The 25,476-nt window shown below is 56.6% G+C and overlaps 7 protein-coding genes across 7 annotated transcripts; 4 read left to right on the forward strand and 3 right to left on the reverse strand.

The window, feature by feature from the left end:
- Positions 1-356: 356 nt before the first annotated feature.
- GLRG_03139 (polyprenyl synthetase) lies at positions 357-1,594 on the forward strand (the record flags this gene model as incomplete). Its single annotated transcript, XM_008093824.1, has 2 exons — positions 357-568; positions 673-1,594. The coding sequence occupies 2 exons, from the start codon at positions 357-359 to the stop codon at positions 1,592-1,594; spliced, it is 1,134 nt and encodes a 377-aa protein (XP_008092015.1).
- A 632-nt stretch (positions 1,595-2,226) lies between these two features.
- Positions 2,227-5,825, reverse strand: GLRG_03140 (uncharacterized protein; the record flags this gene model as incomplete). The annotated part of the gene is made up of 3 exons (XM_008093825.1): positions 2,227-3,978; positions 4,062-4,571; positions 5,166-5,825. 3 exons carry the CDS (start codon positions 5,823-5,825, stop codon positions 2,227-2,229), a joined length of 2,922 nt encoding a protein of 973 aa, XP_008092016.1.
- Positions 5,826-7,196: 1,371 nt separating this feature from the next.
- On the reverse strand, positions 7,197-8,334 carry GLRG_03141 (RmlD substrate binding domain-containing protein; the record flags this gene model as incomplete). The annotated part of the gene is made up of 4 exons (XM_008093826.1): positions 7,197-7,492; positions 7,545-7,997; positions 8,067-8,086; positions 8,150-8,334. The coding sequence occupies 4 exons, from the start codon at positions 8,332-8,334 to the stop codon at positions 7,197-7,199; spliced, it is 954 nt and encodes a 317-aa protein (XP_008092017.1).
- A 2,056-nt stretch (positions 8,335-10,390) lies between these two features.
- On the reverse strand, positions 10,391-11,899 carry GLRG_03142 (CFEM domain-containing protein; the record flags this gene model as incomplete). The annotated part of the gene is made up of 4 exons (XM_008093827.1): positions 10,391-10,916; positions 10,979-11,481; positions 11,544-11,569; positions 11,668-11,899. The coding sequence occupies 4 exons, from the start codon at positions 11,897-11,899 to the stop codon at positions 10,391-10,393; spliced, it is 1,287 nt and encodes a 428-aa protein (XP_008092018.1).
- Positions 11,900-15,496: 3,597 nt separating this feature from the next.
- On the forward strand, positions 15,497-17,546 carry GLRG_03143 (FAD binding domain-containing protein; the record flags this gene model as incomplete). The annotated part of the gene is made up of 2 exons (XM_008093828.1): positions 15,497-15,590; positions 15,655-17,546. The coding sequence occupies 2 exons, from the start codon at positions 15,497-15,499 to the stop codon at positions 17,544-17,546; spliced, it is 1,986 nt and encodes a 661-aa protein (XP_008092019.1).
- A 690-nt stretch (positions 17,547-18,236) lies between these two features.
- On the forward strand, positions 18,237-20,029 carry GLRG_03144 (SKIP/SNW domain-containing protein; the record flags this gene model as incomplete). The annotated part of the gene is made up of 2 exons (XM_008093829.1): positions 18,237-19,793; positions 19,859-20,029. The coding sequence occupies 2 exons, from the start codon at positions 18,237-18,239 to the stop codon at positions 20,027-20,029; spliced, it is 1,728 nt and encodes a 575-aa protein (XP_008092020.1).
- Positions 20,030-23,633: 3,604 nt separating this feature from the next.
- On the forward strand, positions 23,634-24,930 carry GLRG_03145 (glycoside hydrolase family 16 protein; the record flags this gene model as incomplete). Its single annotated transcript, XM_008093830.1, has 4 exons — positions 23,634-23,794; positions 23,845-23,954; positions 24,026-24,072; positions 24,160-24,930. The coding sequence occupies 4 exons, from the start codon at positions 23,634-23,636 to the stop codon at positions 24,928-24,930; spliced, it is 1,089 nt and encodes a 362-aa protein (XP_008092021.1).
- Positions 24,931-25,476: the final 546 nt, after the last annotated feature.

The raw sequence follows: 25,476 nt of genomic DNA on the forward strand, positions 1-25,476 counted from the left end.
AAGATCGGATGAGGGGTACCCTCACTCGCTCATAGGTACTCTTTTGCCCGCACTATGGGTGTCAACCGCAAACCCAATTTTAATGCTGGCATAATTTAATTTCTGTCGCGACAACAAGCTGCGTAAATATAGCCAGCAATCACCCCTTCGCCTCCAAAAGTTTGTCACCCTCGTTTTCCTTGCGCTTTCACGAGAGAAAGTGTTGCGTCGCCTTCTTTTATAATTGCCTTGTCTTGTGTTTTTTTTTGCTTTGGTTTGGTTTGGTTTCCGTCTTGCTAACAATCACGCCCCTTGAAAGACCACTCGATCGTTATACCCCGCCGAGCCGGCAATCAGACTAAACCGCATCAGACAAGATGGCCAAGAAAACGACCCTCGCCGAGTTCGAGTCCGTCTTCCCCAAGCTCGAGGAGGTCCTCCTAGAGCACGCGCAAAAGTACAAGCTTCCCAAGGAGGAGTTGGCATGGTACAAGAAGGCAAGCATACAGCCACACCGACCCGAGAAGCTCCACTACAGCCACCACCACCACCACCAACACTGCCGCCACCACGACAACGACCGTTGTAGGTGCGTGCCGTGATGGTCGGTGGTGATGGTGATGAGGCAAGGGCACAAGGCACAAAGAACAATGAAGGTTGACTGTTTCTGTCTTTTTTTGCACCCCAACAGAGTCTCGAGATCAACACCCTCGGCGGAAAATGCAACCGCGGCATGTCGGTCCCTGACTCGGTCTCCTATCTGCTCGGCAAGCCCCTTAACGAGGAGGAGTACTTCCAGGCTGCGACGCTCGGCTGGATGACGGAGCTCCTGCAGGCCTTCTTCCTCGTGTCGGACGACATCATGGACACCAGCATCACCCGCCGCGGCAAGCCCTGCTGGTACCGCCACGAGGGCGTCGGCATGGTCGCCATCAACGACGCCTTCATGCTCGAGGCCGCCATCTACACGCTGCTGCGCAAGTTCTTCCGCGAGCACGCCAGCTACGTCGACCTGCTCGAGCTCTTCCACGAGGTCACCTTCCAGACCGAGCTCGGCCAGCTCTGCGACCTCCTGACCGCCCCCGAGGACAAGGTCAACCTCGACAACTTCAGCATGGAGAAGTACAGCTTCATCGTCATCTACAAGACGGCCTACTACTCCTTCTACCTGCCCGTCGCCCTCGCCCTCCACTGCCTCAACATCGCCACCCCCAAGAACCTCAAGCAGGCCGAGGACATCCTCATCCCGCTCGGCGAGTACTTCCAGATCCAGGACGACTACCTCGACAACTTTGGCCAGCCCGAGCACATTGGCAAGATCGGCACCGACATCATGGACAACAAGTGCAGCTGGCTCGTCAACCAGGCCCTGCAGATCGCCACCCCCGAGCAGCGCCAGATCCTCGAGGAGAACTACGGCCAGAAGGACAAGGCCAAGGAGGCCATCGTCAAGAAGCTCTTCGACGACCTGAAGCTCAAGGAGCGCTTCGAGGCATTCGAGGAGAAGCGCGCCAACGAGATCAAGGAAATGATCAACAACGTTGACGAGAGCGAGGGCCTCAAGAAGGGCATCTTTGAAGCCTTCCTTGCCAAGATCTACAAGCGCAGCAAATAGACGTACTCGTGCACTTTTTTGCTTTCTTTCTTCTTCTTCCCTTTTCTTTATTTACACCTAATGCGGTCTCTGTGCCACCATGACCCCTACCTAGCTACCCCTTTCCCCCTCCCAGCCAGCGAGGCAGCTTGGGGGTTTGCAGACGCGGGGGCGCAGGAGGCCCGGAAAAAGAAAAGGGAAAAGGGAAGGGGGGGGGAAAGATACCTAGCTCCGATCGATTATTTTGATGCTGATTGACAACGACAATAGACCGTTAGAATCAAGCATATCCATTATTTTTCAAAGTAGACAAAAGAAATTTATTCGACTGTATTTTGAGAGACCTTTTTTTCTTCTTCTTTTCCGATGTTTTGGTTTCTTCTCTCCAAGCCTCCCCTCTCTCCTGTTCCTCAAAAGTTGGTATTGTGACTGACATAATGGTCTACACCCGGGTATCTTCCATGTTAAATGACCCCCCCGTTACACCTAGTTCGCGAGTGCCGTCTTTGCGCATCACTTTTTTTGTTATTATCACAAGTACGCCGCCTTTCCTTGATGCGCGTATTTCTTTTTTGTCGGGCCTGTCGCTCAGCGCTTTCCCATAATGTCTGCAACGACGCCAAGTCGTTGCCCGCCGCATCAAATGACAAAACTTAGTGCCTGACGGTACCGCTCCGGCCTAGCCCTTGTGACATGCGGGGCTTCGTATCACGGCCTCTGTCACGCTCAACAAAGTTGATGAGCGGCAGGTCCTCGTCGTCTCGTCTCGACCGTCTAGGCATCGACGGCACGGGAGGCTGCTCACTGGAGACGACACGACGCATGGCAGCGCCGCCTGCCGTCGAGCGACTTCGCGGTCTTGAGCCGGCGGACTGAGACGCCATACGCTGGGGAGGGTAGGCCTTCGTGGTGGCCATACGCGTGACGGTTTGCAGTTGCGGCCCCAGGGCTGCGTCTGGCTGGTCCCATCCCGTGGCCATTTCGATTAGAGGCTTGCCGTTAGGGGCCCTGACACCGCGGCCCTGAGCATCTCGCCAGGCCGATGGCAGGTGGGGTACCTTGGGCGTCAGGTCAACAAGAGGCTGCGGCATGTCTCGCCTCCCTGAAGACGATCCGCCGTCCGACGTTCTCGGGCGCGAAGAGGCGGGCAAACGTGATGTAGGAGGGCGTGATCGGGTCCGCGGCAGAGGGTTCGGGTCCGCCGCTGTGGGACGAGAGGACCGCACAGTGCCTCTTCTCTCTAGTGGCCTGTCGGGCTCCGGAACCTGATTCAAAAGCGAGTTGCCCCCGGTGAAGGGACTGTCGGATGTGTACTGCTGTTCCTCGGTGACGGCCTTCTCCGCCTGATGTTTCCGTCCCTCGTAGCCGCGGCCTAGCAGACCAGCAGACCTGAACTCCTGATCCCTAGCGAAGGGGTCAACAAGCCCCTTCCCGGTAGGCGGGGATACGTGGGGCGTCGTCCTTGACCGCGAGACAACGTTGTGGGTATTTCTAGGGGTGGAGAGCTGCTCTGCTGGTCGCGCTGCAGGCCTGTCCGCGTCCTTGCCATAGTCATCAATTGGCTTCTCGAACTTGTCCATGTCGAGCAGCGGAGAGAACGTTCCGATCGTGTAGGGGGTCTCGTCGACTGACGTTCTGGCCCGGTGCACGGTTCCGTTTCTAGCAAGACCGCCAGCTTTCTCGGCACCACTGTGATGGGACTTTGTCTTCTTGGTCAGATCGACCTTCTTGTTGACCAAGTACCAACTGCGCCACCCGTGAACGATGCTCTGGAAGTCATTGGCAAGCCTGGCGTCGTCCGTGGCGAAAAAGTGGATAAAGTTTTCGGTATTCTGGAAAACGCTGTTTTTCTGCTGGCTCTTGACTACGATACAAATCTTCTTTGGTGACTTGACACGTTTCAACATGTCTTTCTCAGTGACCGCGTAGATGTCGAAGTCGGAAAGATGGCAGAGCGAGACGGCGTCCTTGTCTGACATCTTGGCGTCCTTCTTTTTAGCAGAAAATATCTGACCGCTATCTAGAAGCGTGATGTACCGCTTGTTCCACTTGCCGGGACGGTTACAGTGATAGAGTGCGAAATTGACAAGGCCTGGTGGCGGATCAAGAGTGCGCGGCACCCGCTCGAGGTTCAGTTCGGGGTTTTTGTCCGCCGAGTCACCCGGGACGATGAGGAGGCAATGCTGACTGTCGCGGTCCCAGGAGTTCATGACGTCTCTCACACGCTCATAGCGTCTCAAATGACGTTCCAGGCCGTAGGAAAAGTAGCATTCTAACACGGTGCTGGTTTTCGGGTTGATGTTGTGGGTCATGAGATTAGCGGCCGAGTACAGGATGTCGGTAGGAGTCGTATCGGGCGTCACGGGCAAGCTGATGGACGACTGCAGGCAGCGCACAGTCACCCGCTGAGGACCAAGTTAGCAACGGCTCACCTTACAAAAAAAACAAAAAAAAAAACAGGATGACTGGTCAGACGAGGACGACTCACGCGTTCTCCGGCGTTGCTGGCCGAGGCCGGGGCGTCGGTCTGGGGAACAATGCCGCCGCCGCCAGGTTGGATGAAGCGAGAAGGGTCCATGTCGCTTACTGGACTGAAATCGAACGTGAGGGGTTGAAAGTATGCCGAAGAGGCCTTAGTGAGAGTGTTAGGATCGGACCTGCGACCTTTTCTGAGAAAGGAAGCGAACTTGTCGACTATGGGACTTCGCACTCGGGGCGGTGCGTCGGGTATGGCATCCAATTGAGCCTGAAGTCGAGCGAGATCCTTTGCCTTTTGGTCTGCTATGATGCGATCGGTCTCCTCTTCGAGACGGGCAACCTCTGCAGCCCAACGGGCGGCGTCTTCCTCTTCCTGTTCCTTGCGACGGCGATCTTCTTCCTCCTGCTCGGCTTGCTGACGCTGGCGTTGTTCGTCCTCTCGGGCAAGATGATGGTCACACTGGGCGTTGGGGGTGTGTTCCTCGTCAGGCACGGGCTGAAGGGCGAGCTTGGTGATGATCTGGGAACGAGCGTAGTCGGCTCTGGCAGACAGCTTAAGGTCGGCGCATGACTTGGAGGAGAAAGAGGTGGGGTTGTGCGAACGAGGCCGAAGATGAGAGCCGGGGAGCGGGAGGGGGAATTGGTCTCGTGCTCGGGTTGGGATAGGCGGCGGTGGTTCAAGTGGTGGAGGAGGAGGTGGTGGTGGTGGTAGTAGTGGAAGCGGTGGTGGTGGTGGTGGTGGTGGTGGTACGGTTCCTGGCGCCGGCGCAAGCACGAGTGCATCTCTCGTTGCCGCATCAGCAGGTGACGTTCCAGCGGCTTGTTGTCGTAATAACGCTGATCCTGCAGGTGGAACGGGCGGACAAGGGCCAAGAGGGTACGAAGGGGTCTGAGTGGAGGAAACCCCTGGGGCGGGGGACCTGGACCCAGAACGGGACCGCGCTAAGGAAAAAAGGGAACCGGGCTCGCTGGGGGGTCTTGGCCTGGGGCTGGGGCTGGGGCCACCTGCGTTAGAGTAATAGGGACCCGCAGGCGACCGGGACGCGAAAGAAGACGGCGAAGAAGGAAAATAAGGGGGCGAGAAAGACGCTGGTCCATGCAAGGGGCTGTCGACCCCGTTGGGAGCCGTCTTGGGCCGTCTTCGGTTGGGGTAGCTGAACCGCACAGGGGAATCGGGCCGTACTGGGATACGTTTGCCAGTGCCGGCGCCGTTTCCTCGGTTGACGGGCGACTCTCCGTCGAAACCAAACTTATTCATCATCGTGTCATTCCTGTTGCCGTTCTCGTCTCTGCTGCCAGCGCTCGCAGACATGAGATCTTGCCACTGCCAATGCAACGTCAACTGCGGTGCCCCGGTCGGTGTTTGCGGCGTCGGAGAAAACGACGTCAGCAACGGCGCAGTGCGTCGCCTCGCCGCCGATGCTGGCCTTTCCTGCTCCTGCTGCTGCTGCTGCTGCGTCGATGCCGATGCCGATGCCGATGTTTGTGCAGCCTGCGTCTCGTCGAGCATGGTTTCCTCATCGACGGCAACACCGATGCAAATGCCAATGCTTGTCGCCGTGCCCGTATCCGTCGTGGCATTCGACACCGTCTCGTCGTCCTGGAAAATGTCCACATCCCAGTCCCGCCAGTCTTGGCCAAAGTCCAGTACGCTCCTGTGCTCCCGTACTCCTCGTACGCTCCTGTACCGCGACAATTGCCCGGCGGTGACGCTGTGGCCCCGTCGGGGTGGATGCGGCGCAGGAGATTTCGGTGGTCCAGGGCCCGCCGACATGGTTCGACTCATTCGCGGAAACCCTTCCATTTGCGCGATATTCCTCCTCTCTCTCTCTCTCTCTCTCTCTCTCTCCGTCTCTGCGTGCGTGTGCGATTGCGTGTGCTCCCGAACTTCCGCCTGGGCAGCGATGTGAATCCTGCTGCTGCAACCGGCTAGGCAAGCGACTCGGTACCGATTCCCTCGACGGTGCGACGCACCTAGTCGTTGACCGGTGGGATTATACGAGACGGGGCAGTTCCCCCGGATCCTCGATGGTAATTAGCTATGCAGGCGACGGCAGCGGCCCAGTCCGCTGGAACCCTCGAGCTGATCCCCCAGCGCCCTGCCTAGAAGGTTAATGTTATTTTTTGCGTCGACCCTGCAGATCATGCAGGTGACAGATAACGACGTTGAGATAGGGCGTCCGATCCAACTCGTGTCTTTCGGTCCCCGGCTAGGTGACCTCGACAAGGGGGATTAAACAAGAAGCCACTGATTAGATTAGACGGCCACTATAGTAGCATTAATAGTTCAACAATAAGCAACAAAATAATGATTGGAAAAAGTCGTCGTGTCGCACAAAAGTCGACTTCGGTGCAACCTGTACGGATGCCGAAAGGAGGAGGGCGAAAAAAAAAAGGAACAAGTGGCGAGACCTCGTCCCATAAGTCGGTGTCCGCCAGGACGGACGACAAGGGAGACTTTTTACATCTCTCCAACTCGCATCCCCTTTCTCTGCGATAAGAAGGGCCACCTATTCGGAACGCGTCAGTTTGGGCCCATCGGTCGGCGAGGTATGCGACACAATGCAACGAGGCGCGCGCCCACGTCCCATATAGAATGCCAGTCTGCCATGTTTAATTTGCGCACCGTCGATTGTGCCATCGCGCACCCCTCGACGCTGCATTCCAACCTGGCTCCGTGCTCTGTCTAGGACCGACCCATCATCGTGTTTACACGTGTTTACGCTCCCTACAACGAGCAACGCGACGCCAGTTGGCACTCACAGAGTCCATCGGACGTGTAATGGGCCGCATTTCAGCTCCTGGGATGGACTCGTAATCTGGAATTCGTCCGTTATTGGCACCGTAGCCCTGTTTTTCTCTGACTTCCCCGCCAACTCTGGTCACCCATCCAATCGAAGAGCTTGCTCCTACAGGAAAGATATTTGCAACTCCATATGGGAGGGTCCATCGCTACCGCACAACGCCCAGGAGCGTGAAAATATGTACAATGCCGCCAGGAACAAAGACCGAGAGCACATCGTACCCGCCAGCAGGATAGCCCTTTCTCGGTCCTCGATGGATCATCCTCTGCATGTGTCGCGTTCCAGCTTTCCCCAGACCGCTAAATCATCGATGCAGATGCGTGAGCTGGTACTGATCTAGATTAATGTCGGAAAGCGTGCACCTCACGTCTCCACCAGCCGATGAAGTCACTTGTCGACACGTCGATGCCCAGTTCCTTCAGCGCACGCGTGCTCAGGTGGCAGTCGTATGGCCGCTGGACGCTCGCGTTCGGGTCGTTGCCCTCGGTGTTGGCAATGATGCCGTCCATAGAGAGGCTCATGATCTCTGCGAATTTCTGGCAGATCTCGTACTTGGTCATCTTGTCCTCGCTGGAGAACTGGAGAACCTTGGGCATCGAACTGCGATCGCCGGCCTCGAGGTATTTGACGGCGATATCTAGGCTCGCCCGTCAGTCATCTTGTCCGAAAGCTGAAAGAAGTGTGCCTACCGTGGCACACACGCCCAACATCCTCCGTGTTCGTAGGATATCGAATGGCCCAATGGTCCATCTTCACCTTGGACTGGCCGTCCTGGGTCTTCCACAAGGTTTCCATGAGGATGTTGGTGGCGCTCTCTGCCGGCGTGTCAGCCTTTCCGTAAAGAACAGGAACCCGGAGGACGAGGCCGAGGCCTTCACAGCCGGCAGCCTTGTACTCCTCCAGCACGGCGAGCTCTCCGTCCAGCTTGGTCTGGCCATAAAGGTTTGTCGGCCCAGTTGGAGCGTCTGCCTCATAGGGGGCTTCTCCTGGCTTGCCAGAGAAGACGTAGTCGGTCGAGATGTAGATGAGCAGGGTAGAGCGAGCAGCACAGAGCTTGGCGAGCGACTTGGTGGCTGCGACGTTGAGAGCTCTAGCGGCATCCGGGTCGCTATCCACCTTGTCTGGAAACCTCTGAGCGGCGCCTGTTGATCATCACCGCTAAGTCAATGGTTTGTGAAGAGGAAAAAGACACATGGGCGGCTGGGACACACAGTGTACGACTACTTGGGGCCTACCATGGTCGGTTAGTCCTGCTTGCTGCTGGACTGATGTTGGAGACGAGACGCCGACTTACTTGGACTCGTCGAGAAATTTCTCGACCTCGGCGGTGTCACCCAAATCGACTTTGAAGACGGAGACCCCGTCGGCGCGGGAGTAGCCGGTACCCTTGACGCTCCAACCCTGGAGGTCAAAGGCTCTGGCGACCTGTCTTCCGAGAAGACCGGTGGCTCCGGTGACGACGACGTCTTTTCCCGACATGTTCAAAGATACAGGGCGGTTACTTTGTATATTTTCTGCGTTATCTGCGGCGAAACAATGTATATTTCGGTCTTGATCTGCAAACAGTTCTGTCGGCACTCATAGACGAAGCTCGGACGGAAAGCTTTAGTCACTCAGCTACCCCGCGGCGGGGTTCCTTGCAGTGGAAGAAATCCAGGTGGGCCGACTCTCGGATAACTACATCATCCTGACCTAATGCATAGAAGATTTTGCGCGAGCATGTAGGTACTTCTCTCCTTCACATCATCACCACATCAAACCGCAGCATGGCAGGGCATGGCAGTCTTGCCTCCTCTCCATAAGACGAACGCTCTCCGAACATGCATCGCTGCGGCGAATTCCGGCAGACTTCTTGTTGGCTGCGACATCCCAAACTAACCATGCCACTGTGGTCAAGCGCCACGCTCCAACGACGAGCCATCCAAAAAAGCCAACTCGGCTCCAGGAATTGTCCTAATTTTAAAAACAAAATCCCCGCCGGAAATTTGTCTGCGTGACGTGCAGAACAGGGGCTACGCTGCTATGTGCAACGATGATTCGAGCCCCAGCGCTACCTTGCTGTTTCCATGGAATGGGAATGCCTTGATGCTTCGGGTGCGAGTCATGACCTCTTCAACGCCAAGTCTTCCTTCCTACAGCTACGCCTTCGATGCCATAAGCGAGCAGATGAGGGCACTGTTCCGCTAGTTTCCCAATCACATCCGGGTGAGGGGACATTCGGCTGCATATGTCAAAGGACCCCGGACAGAGCGGGCTGTGTTTGTTCTTCCACGATGTCATTTCGGATAACACAAGCTGCCAGGTTTGTGAGAGGCAATTTCCGCCCAGGCCGGCGCCCCCTTCAACCACAACCGCGTTCGTGCCTACCGTTCATAAACCACCTGCTGCCGGACCCTCAGTGCTGCCTTTTAACAGATTTCCTGGGGACTCGCTCGAGGTGGAAGCATGCACAGGGAGGCCTTCGCCAAGCCTCTCACCAAGGGTCTAAGCGTGGCCTGCGCAACCGATTTCCCTAACCACGACAAGCTGAGACCTTAAAAGGCCTTTTGTTGGAAGGGAGGAAGTCTGAAGCGAGCTTGGCAAGTAGTGCATCCTCCCTTGCGAATACGAAACCAACAGTCGGCAAACCGGGCAAGCCGTCGACTCCGCGCATCCAAGTTTCCATCTTCCCAACCAATAGCACCTCGGAGCTAATCTTATTATTGGACGGGATTGCATCAAGCCAGAGCGGGAAAGAGTTTCCAGGCAACAGGCGTCCTGACTGGCTCTGGGAGAGACCGGCAGAGATCCGCGGGCTGACCCCGATACGGGTGATGCCATGGGCCGCTCGCTGAAAATCGAGTCTTCAGGCTGCATGTCGAACGTCGTTTCGCCGGCGCGAGGTTCTCCGCACGGAATGCAACCGGCGTCGAACCGGCCGAGCAAAAAGCTTCGTCTGGGACTGCCCCTGTCCAGTCAGCCCACTAGGAAAACCGTTGATTTCTACATGCCGGCAGGAGATGTTGCCGAGTCTCCAAGTATTTGCCAGGGAGGGGCAAATGAGCTTCTCCCTTCGCCCACCTTTTGTCTCTGCCTCACCGTGCAAGCCCACGGAGGCCACAGCTGCTGCCTGTCCCCATGCGGGATGCTAGAAACGACATCCTCAAGTCCTACAATTTTTTATGGGACTGTTACTTGACGAGACCAGCATGTAGCAGTTGACGCGTGTGGGAAAAGGCGAGTTGTGCAAGTGCCATCTATATTGCTCCTCCAACGTGGGTATCTCAAGTGCTACGGAAAACACGGCGTCAAATAACATATACATGCAATCCCAGTCAAGGGCTCCCGATCTACCTTCTCGTCGCGCGCCCCGCAGCTCCCGCATCCGGACCAACATCGACAGGCCTGCTCCGCCGTGTTCGTCTATATGGATTTGTACAGGTGCGTCTAATTGTCTCATTGAAAAGCAAAAAAAGAAGAAAAAAAGAGGTGTATGCGCATGAAAGAATCAAAGAAGTGCCAGCCCTCTAATCGTTGCGTTTGTTGCTTTGATATTCTAAAACATCCCGGAGTGGGTGATCGGGTACGGCTTCGCGGCATAATTGGTGCGGCCCGGGCCCGTCTCGTTCCTGTTCATGGGCTCCCGTGTCCCGGGGAGCACCGGGTCGCGCTGGTCGTCGTGGACGATGTCGACCTCGGTCGTGCGCATGATGCCGTCGTAGGTCATGATCTCCTCCTCGCTCATGGTGGGCGAGTGCGACCGGATCTCGCGGCCCTTCATGCTCTTGAGCTTGAACGTGTCGACGTGGTTCGACGCCGTCGTCGTCGTCATCACGCGGGACTTCTTGGCCGGGTCCGTGGTTTGCCCGTAGCGGGCGCGAGAGGCCTTGATCGAGGCGAATAGCTTGGGGAACCAGCGGAGGAAGAGGCCGCGCAGCGCCGGCGCCGAGGCCGTGATGATGGCGAGGTTCGTCTCGACGGCCGACAGGGTGAAGCGGATGTCGTAGGTGGGGTCTTGCACGTTGATGTGGTACGAGATCTCGATGAGCCACAAGAGGCGGAGGATACTGACGACGGTGACACTGGGAGATGTGAGAAGGGGGGTCCCGGAGTCAAGCATGACGGTTTGTGCGCCTCGACTTACATGGCTCCCAGGGCGAAGACGGCGAGCAGCGCGATCTTCACCCGGGCGGGCATGTTCAACCCGAGGAAGATCCAGAAAGGCAGGGCCAGGAACACAACATCGGTGAAGATGGTCAAGGCGGCGGTGCTGACATAGAAGGCGCCCGTGTCGATGCACTTGCCATCCTTTGGGGGGTTGCGGCCCGCCTTCTCCCAGAAGTAACTAATGGGCTGGCACTGAAACACGATGGTGAAGAAGATTGCGATCATCAACGCAATGTTGAAGACGTTGAGCCCGATGATGGCCAATCGGACCGAACGCTTCTGGCCGCTCAACCGCAACAGGAACATCAGCATCGATGTCTTGACGAGCGCCAGGATCGGATTGTACAGGAGCTGGATGATGTAGTTCCACTGGAAGCCCAGCCGGGAGTCGGCCTGCAAAGGAATGTCGTATACATGAACGCCGAGGAAGGCATATCGCATGCCGAAGTAGGACGCTATCGTCTCGGCGACGGACTCGGCCTGGGAGTATCATGATGAGCAGCCCTCTCGAGTAGATCTGGAGGTCGGTAGAACAAGCTTACCATAGCAAAGCATATCAACCCATCATCTGCCGCAAAACCTTGTTAGCCATCTGTGTCGCTTTGGAACGGGATCGACCTGCGCCTGGGTCTGTCAATGCCGAAGCAGATTATGCGGATCACTCACCCCAGCCAAACTGCTTGGTGCTGACCCGGCTGTACACCCGCAGAGCCACCACGATGAGGGCGACGGCGGGGAAGAAGAACAGTATAAAGAATCCGGTGTGTTGTAGAGGCGAGTACGGGTAAGGGTAGTCGTTCGACACGGGAGGCAGCGCGGGAGCGGCGTCAGAGGAGTTTGTGTCCTCCCGCCGGGCCAACAGCGCCGCGTGAACTAGAGCGGCGATGGTTTCCGACATGTTGGTGATTCTCTCTCTCTCTCTTTTGATTGTTGTCGTTTTCTTTGGGCAATGTTTGGTAGCGCTTTCCAAGCCTAACTGAGCCGCGATGTACAGGTATGCGGTAGCCTGGTATCTGAGAAGAGAACGTGGGGAACGGTTCAGGAAGATAGGCTGGGGACAAGAGTAGGTTCCATATACTGCCACCTCTCTAAAAAGAAGCCGAGAGCTACTAGGGAAAGAAAAATCAACTTCTTCTTTGCCGTTCTGGGCCCAACATGTACTGCTAGCCGGCGCAGGAATCAAGATGAAGATAGAGAAAGATCGACCAAGATCTAACGGGGAATTTTAAACTCTCTTCCCGTTCGTGCTGCAGACAGGGCCAGCCAAGAAGAGGAACGGCGATACCGACAGTCAAGACCTCTCGGTTCCCTTTGCCTCTGAACTGGTGACCTGTGGCGTCTGAGCATCCAAAACAAATCCTGTTACGTAGGTTGGCCATGGCAGAACTGGAGCTGGGATGGAACATCGGTTTCCACTACTCCTTGTTGCCTGCTGGTCTGCATAGTTGTGTACAACACTGGAAATGGATACCTTGACTCGGGCGAGTGCGCGGCCCTTGGTCGAAGACGTTCCAGCCCTGCTTTGGTCGATCTTCTTCCTCGTCTCACATCTCGCCGTCGATCTATCTGAGCACACGACGGCTCGAAGAGGGGTCCAATGATGAGACTCGCATTTGCGGCTATACAGTTGGCACTACTGAGCGCCAGTGGCGTGAGAAGAGGGGAGGGGGGTGAGCAACCGTTTGATTCATCTCATCTCCTCTTCCTTGCTCTCGTGCGGCCCCAGTACACTCACTCCTGTGAGTTCCCGTTGACAAGCTCCCATGAGTACTCTGCCTGTTAAACTTCCCAAGAGGGAAAAATAAGCCGCATATGATCGCCTTAAGACCCTTCCATCTCTGAGAAACGGAATAGGTTGAAGGCGAATCTCGCTGCAGGGGGGGGTGCCTCAGGGTTTGGTGAATGATTTGCGAGATCGTTGGCACCATCTCACGGCTACAGAATCATCCACTAGAATATCATTCATTGGGCTCATAAGGCAAACAATGAGGATTGCTTCGATCATGCGCATCAATACTTGTATAAGTCTGGTGGAATGTGTGCTTCGTGGAAGCTGTAGCTGATAATTCATCCATGTTCCCGGGCCAGATTCCAGGGACGCATGCACGCTGGAACTATGCATGAGGTTCGGACCAGGCGGAACCGACTCCGCAACTGGGGTGCCGTTGCTAATATCACGGCTGCGGCTTCCAACGAGGGGATGGAATGCTCTAAGCGAGTTGCTGAGTTGAGCATCTCGCCGTGGTCCGCGGGCTGCAGGAGAATAGGGGTTCCCGCCGCCCTCGTTGATATGGCCGAAGTTGACGAGCGAGCACTGTGAGTCGGTGGAGATGAGCGAATCGTTGGTGACAGAGCCGTTACTGCCGATATCGCGGAGTAACGTTAGGTGTACATTGTGTCCTATATATGTCAACGGCGGCGACGCAGCTGTCTTGTGAGCAGGGTGATCAACCAAGAGTAGACCATGCCTCCCATGCCTCCCATGCCTCCGCGACCAGGTTACTCTGTAACCAATGGGTGTTTCTCCCGTCGGGCTGTCGGAGATTAACTGCTGCCACACTTTTTCAGTCTTCCTTGTTTTGCCGCAGCGTTGTCGTTGTGGCGTGGTTAGTGTTGTGAGGGCCTGTGGGTCGGTCGTCTGCTTGATGATATGTTTATCTGCTAAGTGAGGTTCGTCAACAGTAGTGTCTAATACCCCGGGGAAGAGAATTCCAGATCCATAGCGCGATTTGAGACATCTGCACTGGAGAGGCTAGCTCGCTTACCGCAACCAGGACACAGCTTGCACCTGGCTCAGATGGACTGACAGGCTGAAGAGAGTTCATTGGAGCCGAAATTAATACACCCTCAACCTGCTATGTATTTGCGCAGGACAGGGGCCAACATCCTCGGGCCAGTCTTCTCCATGCTGATTGTCCTGCAGCCAATGGACGTGCCGACTTTCCACCTTGCGTCTGGGAGGAAATGCATCAGACTGGGCGCCATCGGGCCGAAGTCTGGCCTCGTACCATGGCAGACTGTTGGTATAGACACAGGCAGCCGTTCACCCGTGACCCAAGACTCCTGGTGAGAAAATAACCCATCAGTGTCGTCTTGACAGACTTAAGCTTTCGTCTCAAGAAGGAGAAAAGAGATGACGGGTTCGTCATGAACGTATGCACCAAGAGCAAACTGAAATAGCCAGCCCACGCATTCAGCAAGGACAACCCCGCCTGACAGCCCCCCTGGCGCATAACTGAATCGCTAGTGAGGTGACTTCTGCGGTGCTCATCACTCGCCCAGAGGTGACCGTGCTTTGATAGAAGGGTGCCTCATTGGGCTGGTCTTCAAACACCGCGCAGATTGTATAGTCGCCGGTTGGTATTAGTGGGCAAGTGTGGATCAACCAGAGGCGAAGACAAGTCCATCAAGTGGACACCGTGGAGTACTGTTTAGTGTAACAAGAGGGAATAAAAAAAAGAAAAGGTTCCGGATGTTGCAAATGTCATACCATTTTGTGAGGCAGGCCGCTCCCCGTTGGAACTAGGGAACTTGACTCGCTAGCAGGAAACGCGCATTATCAGCTCCACCAGCATCTACTATGTAGTAACCAGTGTACCAAGTTAGACACGAGTTGAGATTTGTCTTGCCTCGTACGCCGAGAAAGAAAGAGGGGGAAGCAAATCCGGGTTGGCGGACTCACGGGGTTGGTATCCGTATATCCGTACATCGTCAATCGTTATGGGCAGACGCAGGGCCGAGATGACATGCAAGGTTTGGATCATAATTCCTGCGGCTGCCGGGATGCTAGACTTTGGGGCCGACTCAAAGTCGAAAGTGCACGTCTCTGATGCGCCGGGGGGCAGGCCATCGATTCCTCTCTTGTGAGTAACCTTAATCAAGACTCTAAGACCTTTTTGCCCACTCCCCGGGGAAAGTTTCACAGCGTCTTGAACCTGACTGGCATGCTTGGCATGCTTGGCTCGCTTCTACGCCTTTCAACCCACAAATTCATAGCCTCCCACTGGGCAAGCATTGCTCATCTCTCTCGGACGTGTTCCGGCTACCGTATCTCAACGCTTTCTACCAAGATAAGTATTCGGGATCATTCCAGGGTCCGGACGAGAAGATGTTAGTTGCATAATACGGCTCGCCTCCATCGCTTGCTTCAGGGAGTCTCGACTCTCAGTGGTCAAACCTTTTAGTGCGTCCCCTTTCATCTAAGAAAGGCATGGCATGGGCCTAGAAGAGCCTGTCTCCGTGTTGGCTGTGTCGTGGCAAAAGTGTGCCCGCTGACTCTCGGCAGCCTGTCTGCCGCTTCTTCCAACCGTCCAAATGTCTAGCGCTCTATTACTCCTCTGGGTCTCCGCGTATTCACCTCCACCCCCAGGTCACTATGCCTAGTGAAAGCGACCCGTGAGGTATTATATATCTGAAGCAACCTCTTTCGTCTTTGTGATCGACACTCTCCCCATCTGTCTTGCAGCGACATTGCGTCTGACTCCACGTGGCAATCATGCCCTTAATGCGCTCTCTTTTGACTGCGGTTCTTCTTTCTGTCGGCCGCCTGGCTGTGGCCCAGACCCTGAAGGTTGATGGCCGAGAAGTTGGTGAGCGCTATTGCACCGAGATCGACACGCTTGGTTGACCTTGAGTGACTGACCGTTTGTCCAGCTGCCAACGCTTCCACCGTTGCCCCGGCTGCGGCGGTCGCTGACGCTCCCGCCGCCGCGGCCGCTGCCGGCCTCTTCACCGAGGAGAATGTTCAGTTGACAGATGCTGTCCTTGCCAACCTCACCGCCCTTGAGCTGTCCAACATATCCCTGTTCTCTTTCGAGGACTCGTACTCGGTTGCGAAGAGATCACTCTTCGGCCGATGCAAGACATACCCCGGAGACTTCCTGTACCCCACCGACCTGATCTGGAACATCTTTGACCTCCTCCTGGGCGGTGCTCTTACCAAGACCGTTCCTGAAGCCTCGGTCTGCTACAACGACTTCGGCAACTTTGACAAGGCCAAGTGCGACTTCCTGACCGCCAACTGGGTCAATGGCTCGTACATTCATACGGAGGATCCCACGGCCATCAATGCCGTCCTCTTCGAGGGCCTGAGCTGCATGCCTCCCACGATCAATGTCGGCGAGACTGACTGCAAGGTTGGCGGCCTTCCCTCGTATGTCGTCGAGGCCACTCAGGTCGCCCACATCCAGCTGGCCGTCAACTTCGCCCGCAATCTCAACCTTCGCCTCGTCGTGAAGAACACTGGCCACGACTTCGGCGCAAAATCCACCGGCGCTGGCTCCCTGTCCATCTGGACCCATAAGCTCAACAACATCCAATACTTGGAGAGCTACCAACAGGACTCGTACAGTGGTCCCGCCCTCAAGCTCGGCTCCGGCGTCCGGGCGTTCGAGGTGTATGAAGCCGCAAACAAGTATGGCGTCACTGCCGTTGGAGGCGAGGGCCAGACTGTCGGTATCATTGGCGGCTACGTCCTGGGCGGCGGTCACAGCCCCATGTCCGGTCTGTGGGGCATGGCCGCCGACAGCGTGCTTTCTTTCGAAGTCGTCACTGCCGATGGCCGCTTCCTGACTGCCAGCGAGTCCCAGAACCCTGATCTCTTCTGGGCCCTTCGCGGCGGTGGTGGCTCGACCTATGGCGTCGTCACCTCTGCCGTCGTCAAGGTGTTCCCCAAGATCAACATCACCACCATGACCTTTGCCTTCTCTACTGGGGCAAACGTCACCAACGACCAGTTCTGGGCGGCCCTCCGCGCCTACTTTGATGGTTTCATCGAGTACGCCGTCGACAACGCAAACTATGAATACTTCCGCATTCAGAACCTGGGAACTTCTCTCGCCTTCGACATGGGACCTTGGTGGGCTCCCAACATGACTGAAGCGCAGCTCCGTGAGCTCACGGCGCCTCTCTTTGCCAAGTGGGCCGAGATCGGTGTTAAAGTCGAGCCCGTCTACACAGAGTACGACAATTTCCATGATGCCTGGCTTACCTCATTCCCCTTGGAGCCCTGGGGTTCAAACGCCATCCGCCAGGGTAGCCGTCTCTTCCCCAAGGCCAACTGGGAGGACGAGACCAAGCTCAATGCGACCTTTGAGGCCATCAAGTCCGTCGTCGAAGACGGTGGCCTCATCATTGCCTTCAACATAATGGCCGCGCCCAAGACCGGCTTCCCCGACAACGCCGTCAACCCTGCCTGGCGTGAGGCCGTCATGCACTGTATCGCTGCCGTCCTTTGGGACCCCACCGCCGAGGAGTCTGTCAGAAAGGCTGCCAGCGACAAGCTCACCTTCGACTGGGTCCAGAGCTGGCGTGACGTTTCCCCCGGTGCCGGTGCATACATGTCTGAGTCAGACTACATCGAGCCCAACTTCACCCAGGCCTTCTGGGGCACCAAATACGAAAAGGCTCTCGATCTCAAGAAGAAGTACGACCCCAACGACGTCTTCTACGCCCAAAACGCCGTCGGCTCCGAGAACTGGGAGATGTCGGAGATGATTCTAGGCAACCTGCCGTCCCAGAACAGTAAGCTGTGCCGCAAGCAGTAAGATATCATCGTATAGTTGGGCCGTGCACTCTGGCGAGAACGGTCTGAATTCTTGGAGTTCTCTGTAAATATTGTTGCTGTACAGAAGAGTAGCCGGCGTTATATGTTATATATATCCCAGATCCTGGATGATCAGTAGACGATCTCACGATGCGTTCGAATAGCGATTATAGTATCCCGACACACCAATAAGACTGTTGATTCAGTGATGCGGTATTCATCTAACTCGAAATCGTAATGTTTCTTTTGGGGGGGCCCATGGCGGGCATACAAATCGTCGCTCATCCCGGGTGGTGAAATGCGGCAGCGCGGAACGTTCAGTTGTTAAGGACTTGGATAATGAAATGATGACAAAGCTGGAGGTGTTTTCCACTCAAGTACGTCATAACTGACAATATAGCAGCGACAGGCAGAATACTAATTCTATGAAAGAAAATGTGAGGAGTAGTTGAGTTCTCGTCAGTCTGTACAGTTTCTACCCAAAATGGTGATGGTTGAGTTGAGGTTGTTGACGGTGGAGTCGTGAGGTCTGGGGTGGAGGTACGTACTGGTACTCGAACAGACCCGCTTTAAATTCACGCTTAGCCCAAAGAGATCGGGCGCATTAACCTACCTACCTGCCTTACGAATTTCAAGGTGACATCTCTCCAAATTCTATCCAGACACAGCTTCACCCAAACAGCCATCCATCATGGCCTCGATCGCGGCATCTTTGGCGTCGGCCCTCCCGAAACCCAAGTACACTGGCGAAGATGAAGAGATACCTTCACGCGCCCAACAACGCGGCCCGCGTATCGTCGGGGCTGGCCAGCTGGACGAGACGCAAATCGTGCTGAAGCGATCCGGCCCTCCTCCCTACCAGCAGCGAGCAGGATGGCGACCACGAGGACCCGAAGACTTTGGCGACGGCGGCGCGTTCCCCGAGATCCCGGTTGCTCAATACCCGCTCGACATGGGAAAGAAGGGGGCGACAGCCAGCAACGCGCTCGCCATCCAGGTCGACAGCGAGGGCAAGCTCGACTACGGGGCCATTGCGCGTCAAGGCCACAGCGAAAGCCGAATCGTTCACACCTCGTTCAAGGACCTTATCCCTCTTCGCCAACGCGCAGATGCGGGCGAGATCGACCTGAGCCGGCCGAGTCAAGAAGAGGTGGCCGCGACGGCGGAAAAAACAAAGAACGCGCTGGCGGCCTTGGTCAGCGGCGCCGTAGCATCGCAGAAGCCGAAGACCCTTAGCGTCGGGAAGCGAAACGACCCTACGTTCGTGCGATACACGCCGGCAGACCAGATGGGAGACCACTCTAAGAAGCAAGACCGTATCATGAAGATCGTCGAGAGACAGAGAGATCCGTTGGAGCCGCCCAAGTTCAAGCACAAGAAGATTCCCCGCGGGCCCCCAAGCCCGCCTCCTCCGGTCCTGCGGTCGCCGCCACGGAAGTTGACGGCCAAGGACCAGGAGGATTGGCGCATCCCCCCACCGGTGTCCAACTGGAAGAACCCCAAGGGTTTCACGGTCCCCCTGGACAAGAGATTGGCAGCCGATGGCCGTGGCCTGCAGGACGTGGCGATCAACGACAAGTTCGCCCAGTTCTCCGAAGCGCTGTACGTCGCGGACAGGCACGCCCGCGAAGAGGTCAGGCAGCGCGCAGCCATGCAACAGCGCCTGGCGGAGAAGGAAAAGGCACAAAAGGAAGAGAACCTCCGGATGCTGGCCCAGAAGGCTCGCGAAGAGCGTGCCGGCGCCGGCAGGCGGGACTCGAGGTCGCGTTCGCGTTCGCGGTCACGCAGCTACAGCGGCTCCGACTCGGAGGGCTCGGAGGACTCGGAGATCCGGGAAAGAGAGAGAGCGAGGAAGGAGAGGATGCGTGAAGAGGAGAGGAAGCTCCGGCAATCACGCATGGGAGCCGAGAGGAGGGTCCAGGTCATGGCCAGGGAGCAAAACCGAGACATTTCAGAGAAGATTGCCCTCGGCCTCGCCAAACCCACACAGTCCAAGGAAACCATGTACGACTCGAGGCTGTTTAACCAGTCTAGCGGCTTCGACAGCGGTTTCAACGAGGACAACCACTACGACAAGCCGCTTTTTGCGGCACAAGAAGTCATCAGCAGCATCTACCGGCCGCGGGCCAACATGGACGACGAAGAAGACGAAGCCGCGGGCGACAGGGAGATGGCCAAGATTCAGAAATCTAGCCGCTTCGGCGAGGCTCTGGGCAGAGGCACTTTCAAGGGCACAGAAGACGTTGAGGTAAGTGCATCATTCCCGACGGGATAGCCAGGAGTAGTAGCGCGCTAACGGATTCTTGTACACAGGCAAGGGAGGGTCCCGTGCAGTTCGAGAAGGACGCGGGAGATCCTTTCAACGTTGACAAGTTCCTGTCCGAGGTGGAGCAAAACTCTTCGTCGAAGAGGGGATACGGACTCCAGGACGACGACTCCCGGCAGCCTAAGCGAGCCCGGGTAGAAGAGGACGACGATGAGTAGAGAGACGGAATCAACATAGGAGCACTCCGACAGTGAGGTCCGTTACAGTACAGGGTGGGAATTTTTTTTGGCTGGCACATGGAGATGACGACTCATCCATAGCATCAGATACGGGTCGTAAGCTGCAACATTGCAGGCGCTTCAATGCGACATGATGCAAGAGAAGTAAAGAAAAAAAGGAAAAGAAAAAAAGAAATTTGATGAGCTAGCTGTGTACAGAAGCCGTTGCGAGGCTCGGTGACGAGAGACGGCGGATGCCTGCGTAGACGCGGCCGTTTTTGTTAGAAGGGGGCCGCGGACCGTGAAGGGCAGAGAGCCGATCTGGCGAGCTCGCAGCGACGTTTGCCGTTTCAGGGAAGGTTGAGTTCATGCGGACCTGGTTCTGTTGTTTTGGCGGTTCTGCTCCGCTCGACAAGTTAAAGCCGAAAACGGGACGGGACCCAGGGAGGGGAGATTGAGACGGAGATCAGGCAGGGTGGGAAACGCGGGTGGGTGCTGGGGCATTGGACGTTCCGGTCTATAATTACCTACGTTGATAACCCAGGCTCGGTTGACAGGTGGTTGAAACATCGCAGCGGTCTTTCTGGGTCGGAGATTCACCGCGTCTCGGCCAATGGCCGTCCAGCGCCGGCGAGATACGTGATGGTGGGGTGGTTTCGACAGCCGGGAAGAAGCAAGCGCGGGGGGAAGGGGAAACGATGTTGCGAGGTGAAGAGAGTTGGTGTTTTGAAGCATCGCGAGAGACCTGGGGATGCCGGGCGAGTTGTTGTTGTAAGCTTAATGCGACGCTATTACGGGGGAAACGCGTTATACTCGCACCTTGGTAAGCTTCAGCATTCAGCCAGCATGAAGAGGTTTAACCAGCATGAAGAGGATGACACGGTTTGCGTGTGTAAATACTGAATCAGAGTTGTCCATCGCATCTCGGTGTCGGGCACGTCCTCAGACGCTGCCGGTGCGGTTATTTGTGTTGTGAGGCGCCGACCAAGATGATGCCGATCTCATCAAGGTGTCGGAGTTTGCGCAGGGCTCCGAACCGGGGGTTTCCACATGCAGATCAACGCGGGAGGGCCGCGATCCCTCAATGTGGGTTGACCGTCGAACACGAACGGCCGGTAATGCGGGAGAGAGGAATGCGATCAGCACCAAAGCCGATATGATCAGCCTTGTATTTTCATGGGGCCGACTCTGCCCTCGTCCATTCCCCCGTCCTTCTTCTGCGTCTTCGTCTACTTCTTCCTCGCCTTGCCTTGTGCGTGTCCATGTTATAGGGGCCACCTGCCTTGGACTTTGGCTTGAGGACGAGCAGAGTGCGTGCGTCTAAGAGCTGGTGTCTGCTCCGCATCATTTCGTCCGCACAATGTCGTACGAAAGTGTAATTAGCATCTCCCGATCGGATGGTTATTGGTTAGTGAGATGCCATGTGAAGCGGCCTGTCCTTGGGTTGGGGGGGGGGACTTTGCACGGAGAACGGGATGGATTGATCACAGACGGCTCGGGAAAAAGGCATCGTCAGTCGTGAAGACTCCTTTTCTTTTCTTTCTTTGCTCTTTCTTTTTTTTTTTTTGGCGTTTCTGATGGGGACTTGGAGGCGTCGTCCAACTTGACTCATGCCGCCAAGCCCTTTAGCGCGGTCGCCTTCTTCGACCTCGAAGCCGTGCCCCTGAAGCACGGGGCCAAGGCTCCCAGTGCATGCCACTGAACCGCTGTGAGGCGTCGATCTCGTCGGCTGTTTCATCCGACAAGTCAACCTCACCCTTTCTTCATCCCGTACGGTATCGGATTTTCTTCTTGCTGCGGTTGGCACCGACACGGCACCCCGCCAGCCCTCGCCCACAAGAAGCAAACACGGGATGGTCCATCTGGGAGGGGAGCCGAGGCAACGGTCTTTGGGCCACCCCTTTTTTCTTCTCGTCCCGAGAGGCAACCAAAACTCGGCATTGTCTGTCCTTTTGAGTTCGGACCGAGAGCCCTGCCTCGAACCTCTCGATCCTGGGTTGAGCTCAACCCATCCATCCCATCTGTCATTCTCGTCTTCCTCGATCCTACCTACAACAGCACGCTCCCACCCGTCCGCTCTTTTCAGATGTTGCGTCGACGTCTCCTCGCGCCCGGCTCGTTAGGTATTTATGTTCGAGACGTGTCTCCGCCTCCAAAGCATGAACGAAGCCCCGTCTCCACCCAAAACACCCCAGACGCATTGGCCGCCGATTAGAGACAGCATGACTTTGGCAGGTCCTGACGTTTTTCTTTTCAGGCTCTGTAATGCAACTTTGGTCCCGACCCCGTCCCTTCAGCCTGTCAGGGTGCTGTCCTTGCCTGTCAGAAAGCCTGTGAGGCGTCATGTCCTGTCCCGTCCTATCATATCTGTCTACCTCTTGGCTCCTGCAGCCTCTTCGGTGCCTCCATCCAAGACCACGTCCGTGATCCGCATTCGGCAACCCAGGCGGACCTGCCCGTCCTTCTCTTCGTTTCTTCATGCTCTCAACCCCTGAAGTATATACCATCTCCAGGGGGGGCAGCTCGGACGCAAAGTCCAAGTTCGAATGCCAAGCCGGCAGCTCGTTATGAGGGACCTTGTATCATGTCCTGACCCACGCCGCGGCGGCGTCGCGGTCGTTGTCATCGTCTTGGCATCACATTGAGGAACATCTGCGATCGATGCTTATTTGTCCCTGTCTCCCACCCACCCCCCGACTGGAGCTCAGTTGTCCTCTTTCCCCATCTCTCCTCCTCCTCTCTCCTCGTGTGTTATCTATGTTCGTTGCCCGGCCTTGGCGTTTATTTCCACCTTGACGTATCTTTTAATCCTTGTCCTTAATACATCTACACGCCTTCGAGAGGACTGCGCCGCCGTTTTACGGTCAACTCGTATAACCACCATAACCGTCACTGTTATCAAAAAAGTCCTTCCGCTCACCCGAGTTACCCGTCCGCTTCCGGCCAAACCCCGCGCTATTGGCAGGATCAAAGCCATCACAGTAATACGAGAAACTCCACGCCCGATCTTCGCGCGTTTGGTCCTCCCCCTACTGCAAAGGACGCATCGACGTACCCTGCAGTCTAAGTCGGCCCAGTTCTGCTCCGCCGGCCACTTCAGCCAGCCATTGGACCGGCCTTGAGGTCCACCCACGTACGCGTACACTTCACGTATGATAGGCGTAATCGTCACTCTATTAAATCGGGGAAGCGTTACAGCCTGAACAAGATGGTTCCAACTCTTGGCCCAGCCGCTTCGCTCGGCTACACGCCGTTTGAGTACTGGAAGGGTCCGAAACCCGTCCTTCCCGGATCAAGGCGTCAATCCCAACCCGTCGCTGTCGATCGGGAGCCGCTGTTGCCCACCTCCACACCGGCTCGCAAGCCCAGGGCAGTCTCGACAGGGCCTAGCCAACGGCTTCCGTCCAGCATCTTTGTGGCGGAGCCAGGCACATACACCCAGTGGTCAGACAATAATAGCAACACACCCTTTGGGGAGGTCCTCGTAGTGCCGCCCAAGGTGCTGATCCACCCACTTTTCCGCGATGAGATAAAGACCCCGGAGTGGCCCCGGGGGTTTTCCCCCTACCCGGACTCATTGAAAGACTTTGAACAAAACGACACCATGGGCATATACGGATTATCCAACGAGAGCCTCGGCCGGAAGACGGCGTGGTGGAACCCGAAAGGGTGGACGAAGCGGGTCTGGGCCGGCGTCGGCGGAGGCGTCGTCCTGATCATCATCGTCGTCGTCGCCGTCGCCGTCACGCTGCACAACAAGAACCGGTACCCCGATTACACGAAGCTGTCGTACACGCTGAGTGACACATGTACAGAACCGTGCCCAGGGTCGTCGTCTCCCGCTGCGCGAGCCTCTGGCTGATGATGACAGACTCGGGAGAGGCCTTCTTCGATAAGTTCAACTACTTCAACACTTACGACCCAAGTGCGTCTCCTCTGCAATGAAGAAGGGCCGCCTGGCGCAGCAACACTGACCCGGTTTGGGGAGGGAAACAGCGGGAGGAATGGTTCACTACGTCGCCGCCGCGGAGGCCAAGAGCAGGGTACATGACACCCCCCGCCCCCTTCCACCCCCACTCCCTCACTATCTGGGAACCACCGGCTGAGCATAGTTGGTTCGCAACTGACAGAACCTCACCTACGCCACATCGGACACCGCCGTCCTGAGGGTGGACGACACCGTCGGCCCGACGTCGACCCCGGACGCGTCGACCGGCCGGTTCTCGGTCCGCGTCGAGTCCAAGACGCAGTACAACAAGGGTCTCTTCGTCTTCGACGTCAAGCACACCCCCTACGGCTGCGCGAGCTGGCCGGCGCTGTGGTTTACGGACCCCAACAACTGGCCCGAGGCCGGCGAGATCGACGTCATGGAGGCCGTCAACCAGGGCACCGACGGCAACCAGATGACGCTGCACACGACGTCGGGGTGCGCCATGGACGTCAAGCGCAAGCAGACGGGCAAGGCGCTGCACACGGACTGCAAGAACTCGACCAACAGCAACGCCGGGTGCGGCGTCGAGGGCCCCGCGTCGACCTTCGGCACCGCCTTCAACGACGCCGGCGGCGGCTACGTCGCCATGGAGTGGCGCGACGAGGGCATCCGCGTGTGGCAGTTCCCGCGCAGCTCCGTGCCGCCCGACGTCACCGGCCAGGCGCCCGACCCGAGCGGCTGGGGCGAGGCCCTGGCCGACTTCCCCGACACGTCGTGCGACGTGGCCTCCCACTTCCGGAACCAGTCGCTCATCATCAACATCGACGTCTGCGGCGCTCTCGTCGAGGCCAAGTACGCCGACTCGGGCTGCGGCGGCGCCAGCTGCGCCGAGTTTCAGGCCAACAACCCGGACGCCTTCAAGACGGCCTACTGGGAGTTTGGCGCCTTTAACTTTTACACGGCGTCGTAAGACGTGGAAGGGGCGGAGGATTGGCCGGCCTGCTGTAAGGGTGGGCTAGGACCGTGACGGTCTCGGTCCATGACTTTTTGTTTCTTTTTGCTTTTCTGCTTTCGTGTGAGCCAGCGAGTACCAACTGCCCTTTTTTTCTGGGTCTTCTTTTCTTCTTCCACCCGTGTTAATAGCTAGCGGTGCGGATGATACACTTTGGAGCAATTACCGAAACGTGCCGACAAGTAGGGGAAGCTGCATAATAGGTATCGAGGACGATATCATTCGCTGATTATCGTCCATCGGGTAGGACTAATGGACCCAACTCTGGAGCGCTAATGTTAGAACGTGTATTAAGCTCTTTACAACCTAATAGTAACTGATCTTCCAAGTTGACGAGTTGTGGGCTGGGAGGCCCGTGGCCCTCGGCCCCTCTGTCCCTTCGCGTTAGCGAGTTAGCCTTGGAGATTCAGCCAGTACTGGCGCAGCGTGCGCAGTACGGCATGCCCCTATCCGGGATATGGGTGAGGGAATATGCCTGAAGCCAATATATCGCAAGGGAGTTTG

Source organism: Colletotrichum graminicola (genome assembly GCF_000149035.1).
Source record: "Colletotrichum graminicola M1.001 genomic scaffold supercont1.9, whole genome shotgun sequence".
Classification (NCBI taxonomy): domain Eukaryota; kingdom Fungi; phylum Ascomycota; class Sordariomycetes; order Glomerellales; family Glomerellaceae; genus Colletotrichum; species Colletotrichum graminicola.